Source organism: Mus pahari, chromosome 6 (genome assembly GCF_900095145.1).
Source record: "Mus pahari chromosome 6, PAHARI_EIJ_v1.1, whole genome shotgun sequence".
NCBI lineage: Eukaryota > Metazoa > Chordata > Mammalia > Rodentia > Muridae > Mus > Mus pahari.
The window spans coordinates 47,229,848-47,235,847 of record NC_034595.1 but is presented as its reverse complement, the minus strand read 5'-3'; the positions used below and the strand labels follow the sequence as shown (position 1 = coordinate 47,235,847).

General features: G+C 46.0%; 1 protein-coding gene across 7 annotated transcripts in view; it reads right to left on the bottom strand.

Moving 5' to 3' along the window:
• The window catches only part of Fggy (FGGY carbohydrate kinase domain containing), a 379,357-nt gene that overhangs the window by 80,048 nt on the left and 293,309 nt on the right, over nucleotides 1–6,000 (bottom strand). For all 7 annotated transcript variants that reach the window (XM_021199715.1, XM_029540042.1, XM_029540043.1 and 4 more), the window contains one exon: nucleotides 3,802–3,896. In XM_021199715.1, coding sequence (XP_021055374.1) covers nucleotides 3,802–3,896 — 95 coding nt within the window. The remainder of the gene's footprint in view (nucleotides 1–3,801; nucleotides 3,897–6,000) is intronic.

Genomic DNA, 6,000 nt, shown 5'->3' with positions numbered 1-6,000 from the left:
AGAGAGAGAGAGAGAGAGAGAGAGAGAGAGAGAGAGAGAGAGAGAGAGAGATGTTCATACATAGACAACAAATTTGAAGCGCATCATAATTGATGAACTATGTGGCTCTAAATGAGGCAAATGTTAATGCAAAAGACGGGGAAGGGTGGCCTAAGCAAGCGAGAAGGGCCATTTGTAAAGCCTGACCTAGGGGTAGACTTCTGTTGTCTGCAATGGTCTATCCTGTGAACACACACTACAGAGGGTTGGGTGGCTGCCATTTGCAGGTAGGTGTTAGTTGGGGAGAAGCAGGAGTCTGGTGGGAGCTAATGGCAGTCCAGAGCACAGTCAGTAGCTGATGGGGACACCCCTCAAGTGTTGGGGTGGAGAGGCTTCTGAGGAGCTGGGTCATTTCCCTCACACCCACACTCCCTTTACAATGGCCATAGGTGTTTGTTGGGCACCCATCACTGCCCCTTTTGCTTAAGTTTGCCTTGGGATCTTCAATCCTCTGCTTTGGGGGGGGGGGGGGGAGGGAGGAGGGTATCACGTGTTTGAATCCCAGGGGGGGGGGGGGGCTGGGGGGAGTTGGGGAAGGGCAGTTCAAGATAAATAGCATTCCTGGAATGAAAGCTTGTGGAACAAAACTTGCTTCTACTTAAGATAAAAAAAAAAAAAAAATTACACAAAGTTAATGACCTCTACAGGAGGTCTGAAGAAAGCAGCCACTGGAAAGGCACTTTATGTCTGTCTCCACTCTTTGGTTGTTTTTTACTTTCACAACTTCCTGAAACTAGCTTCTTGTCTTATAATATATTCACATCTATATAAATAGATGTGAATATATTATATATTATATATCCTATATAAATATATAATATATTAAAATTAAACTTATATATTTTAATTTTCATAGTATTGTATTATGCTACCAACTTCAAATGATATGTTTTGTGTTTCCCAGAAATGCAGGGGATTATTCTGTAGTGCAGTGATACTGAGGATGTGGAAGGGATTAGCCTGCATTTCCTTGGCCAAGGCCATATGATTTCATACATACAAATAAGAGAAGGGTTACCTGTCCATGACACAGCTCAACATCTGGACTCTGATCCCAAGAGCAGCATACCTGTGTCCTGCTTTTGCAGCATTAAGCTGCAGACATACAGATGGCATGACTTTCCTTGGGTGGAACCAGGCTGGAGGCTTCCTGAAGAACAGTTCGTTAGGATACTCTTCACTCTTTATTCTTGATTCCCCCATTTAAAGAGGGAATAGTGAGAAGGTATGGAAGAGTAGGAAAGGGCCAGAGAAGAGGGGCAAAGCCCTTGAGGCTAAAACTCTGCATACAGGAAAGATCAGGGGCATGAGAAAAGAATTGCCCACATGTGCCAGGACACGTGACAGCAGTGGAACCTGGACTCAGCCACTCTCTCTAACACTCCTCCTGTAAAGTCCTCCCATTGTCTTTTTCCTTTAGCTGACTAAATCCTGTCAGACTTGTGGTATGTAGAAGTTTGCAGTAACTTCTAGTAAAACCATTATTATGGCTCCCTTTGATCCACTGGTATTGGAAAAGTAAAGTCCAAGCTCTACCCAAGCCTGAAGTCACCCATGGCCACAGGAAATTGGGACAGGTTCTCTCCAGGCACATAAAAGCTCTTTCTCTAATTTTCCAACCATGTCTCTTCCAACCCATGATCTTCCTTTATCTAAAGGCGATGACCCTGGCAGTGTGTACGGAGTCAGCCTATCTAGGTAAGATCCATCAACCATGACAGCTTAGGGGACTGGGTATCTGGCAGGAAGCATTCATCTTTCTTGAGCTCTGTGAGGACCTCAAGTTAGAATCTTGGAAGTTCTAAGAAAAGTCTGTTGAAGTATAGGCTGAAAAGTATGAATCACAGACAGGATCACCTTGTAGAGTCTAAGCTGGTCCCCAGGCTTGGTCATCTCCATTTGCTTCTTTTTCGACGAAATATGAAGAATGTCAAGTGTATGTATTTACATTTGCAAAGCAGCTCCAGATGCAGTCACACTAATGCCGCTGCTTCCAGATTGGACCTTTTAAAGACGACGTATCACTACAGCCAGCCATCCAGTGACAATTAGTTGCACACATTATCTTGAATTGAGTAACTGATTAGTTTTTGTTGTGTGTGTAGGTTGAATGCATAGGTGTATGCATAGGCGCCACCAGTGTTCAGGCACTCCCAGAAGCCAGAGAGGGTAGTCGACTCCCTGGTACCAGAGCTACAGATGGTAACTCCACAGATGAGCCACCTAATGTACTGGAAATTGGAAGCAGGTCCTCTGGAAGAGCAGTGAAGTGCTTTAAGCACCAAGCCACATGCCCAGCTCCATCCTTACACTGGAAATGGGCTTCTGCCACTAAAAGTTTCTAATGGTCTAAGTTTGCAAGTTTTCTGGGTCTCTCTTACAGGCCAGGAAAGGGTATTATATGTATTAGGAGAGCTATACTAAAGAACCTAGCATAGTGTCTGCTACACTAGGCAGCCACAGCAACTTGAATTCTAATTATTGGGGTACTGTTAGAACACCTGGTTCTGAAACACTGGGGCATGTGGGTAAGTGATTGAAGTCTCTGCTTCTCAGCTGGTATTAGGGGGTCTGACTTGCTTCCAGCTCTTACTAGCTGTTTCATGAGCTTGGCCAAGAGCTAGTACTCTGCTCCCAGGATTGGCTCAGCAACCAAGGATGTCTTCTGTGGTGTCTAATATCTGCTCTACAGACCTCATCAGCCCAAGAGGACAACCAAAACTCCAAGCGTCAGATCTCTCTCTCTCTCTCTCTCTCTCTCTCTCTCTCTCTCACACACACACACACACACACAGAGAAAAGATACAAGAGGAGAGGAAGATTGCCTAACTTCCCCATTTCTAAAATGGGGATACGAGAGCTGTGGTGGGGACTGCATAAGCTCAACCGAGCCATAGGAGCTACTGGCCACTGTTAGAGTTAGGGAAGTACAAGTGCAGAGGAGATGGTTGAGTCCTCAGAGTTCACGTGTAGGGAGGCCAGCATTTGAGACCAAGTAGTCTAACTGCAGAGCCTGTCTGTCATCACAGTCTACCTCATACTCATTTTTTAAAAGGATTTTTTTGGTTGTTGTTATCATTTTAACGCTGGGAGCCTTTAACAACCTCTAGCATGTACAATCACTTTTGTTATTTCACATCAGGAAAAGCTTGTCTCTTACCAGAAACTAGGATGCTTCCTCTTTTTGAAAATAAGAATTATGCAATTTATCTTTTTTTTTTTTTTTTTTTTTTGTCTTGGCTGCCAGGAAGCTCAGAGCAAACTCGTGTACTCAAATCACCACGACCAAATTGTTTCCGGCTTCCTAAACTTTGTTCCTTCTTTTTATTTTTAATTCTTTTTTTTCCCCTCACCAACACTTTCTTTTGTGTTTCTTGTTGGCAGAGGCTTCAAAGGTATTTGGAAAGTGATGCAGATGAAATAAACAAATAAAACCCTGAAGTCCATGTGGAAAACCAATATTTTGAGCATCAACTCTTTCACTTGATCAAAGGAAAATGGCCAAGCAGAAACTGAGGCTAAATTATGTAGGAGCTCCTATAAAGGAGAGAGAAGCCGAACAGTTCACATGAACAGAGGTGAAACCAAGGGAGGCTACAGTGACTACGTCAGAGGTGGTGAGTGCCTGCGATTCTCTGGCTGCAACCCATCATTCACTAATTATATCCTGTGTGTGTGTTGTGCAAGCTGTGAGCTGCTGTCAAGAGGACAGACAGCCTCAGACAGGGCAGGGACCACAGCAACCCATGAATCCTAACATACCTGCACAGAAGTGAAGTCCCCTGAGGCACAGGCACCCAGAATAGCAGCTCCCACGAGGACAGACTCCACCTCTTGTGACAGGACCACAGGCAAGCCTGCACAGGACAAAGTCATACCTTGGTTAATCAGCAGAACCAGGGCTGTGGGGAGCCAGCAAACACCTCTGGAGGCAAAGCCCCTGATGTTGAAGCAGCAGTACCTTGTACCTTCCTGAAGTTCCCAGTTCTAGTTCTGGGAGATTTCTCTGCCTTGTGATGGCTGGTGTACCAGCCACAAGCCTCAATGTGGTCAATACCATACCTATCAACTTGTGAGACTTTGGCACCCAGGTTCCTGGTTCGCCTCTAACTTTATCACATGTTTTGCTGGGCCCAGTGAGGGCTGAAATGAATGAGGCTGTGCTCTGCTATTCCAGTCTCAGATGGGCGGATAGATAGGATACAGGCCATGGAAGGGCTGGTTCTCTGACTCATCTCTAGCACAAGCCATAATCCTTAGATAGTCTGGCAAGACCCTCACCATCTGGCTTCTCTTTTTTCTAGCCACCACGTGAACCTATTTCCTTGTGATTTCTTGAGTTGGTTTCAGGGCTCTTCCAGATGTCCATGTAACTGCCCCTTCACTACAGTACAAATGCAACCCTAGCTTTCCTTGGTCACTGCATTTAAAATGATGAGACAACTTCCTTGCTCCTTCCTCGCTCCCGTATCCCCCCCACACACACACACACATTTCTACCATGTGGTTTACTTCCTTAGTCTTGCGCCTTGCCCTGCAGCTGACATTACATGAGGCTAGGGGCTCCATTCTGTCTACGACCATGTCTCTGACACTTAGAGCAGGGCCCAGGCCATCAATTAAATGGCGAGAGAATGAGTCTCTGAGCCAGTGGTTGACACAGTGAACATGAAACTGAAATAGTCATGGAACTGAAACGGCATGTGAAGGTAAGCAGGGATCCACCAGGCGCAAAGAATCCATATGACAAGTCCCAAGGTTGAAGATTCATGTGGACTTCACAGGCTACTCTCGTTCCTTACATGATTTACACCTCTGCTTCTTCACTCACTTCACAATGTGATCCTCAGTTAGGATCTCCACCTCTCTGTACCTCAGTTTCCTGATCTGAAGGATAGGGATAAAATTCCATCCACTTTCACAGGATGACATGATTTTTCTAATCAATAGATGACGGGAAATGCCACAGAGGGAAGGTCTGCAGCAGAAAGGCTTCCTTTAGACAAAGGCTGCAGCCCTCTTCTTGCCTCTCTAGGGAGGCTCGCTTAGTATCTTACCTAGCTCCTGCAGCTCAGGTCAGCTCTAGCCACCCCCTACACAGACAGCAGGTAAACAGAATCCTACTGACATCTTAGAGGACTTCAAGAATTATAACAGGGCCTGCTTCTCACTGTGCTACTAAGCCACCAGGGAAAGTGACAGATCTGAGAGAGGCTCAGGCCTGGCTTCCTCCCTGCTTTCTTTCTTTGGGAGTCCTTCACCATCTCTTTAACTCCTTCAGCCCTGGTAATCCCCGGGCCAGTGGATGACACAGTGGACATGAAACTGAAATAAACATTTGAAGACAGGGATCCTATTTGGAAAGTTCTACAGCAGAAATGTTTCCTTTAGACAAGGGCCACAGCTCCCTTCCCTCCTCTTCTAGGGAGGATCATTTGCTAACTTACCTGGCTCCTCCAGGCCAGGTCAGCTCCCACCCCCTTACAGACAGCCAGGAAACAGAAATCAAATAGGGATCAGGCTCACTGCACAGGTACACTGTGTGGGCCGGTGACAGAGCCCTCAGGTGGAGCTCACATGTTTGCATTCTGTGTGAAGCCCTGGGGGCATGGTGGCTGTTCCTGTTACACTCAACATGGCCAAGAAGAAAGGCTCTGTATGGATTTCATGGGAGCTGGAGAGCAGAGCTATGAAGAAGGCAAAGGACAGGTCTCATCAACCATCCCAAGGGTAAAGACAGATACCAGACCACGAAGAAAGGCACTGCTGGCTCTGCCAGAAGTCATACTACACGCCCGTGTGAATCTGTTACCACTCAGGCCTCCTATTGATAGAGAACAGGTTTTTTTTTTTTTTTTTTTTTTGAAGACACCCTTCCAAAAATCGTTCATCTTCAGTTCTTCGCAACAGACCCACAACTTCACCATTTCTGAGTAGGAAGGAATGAGTCCCAGGCTGCTT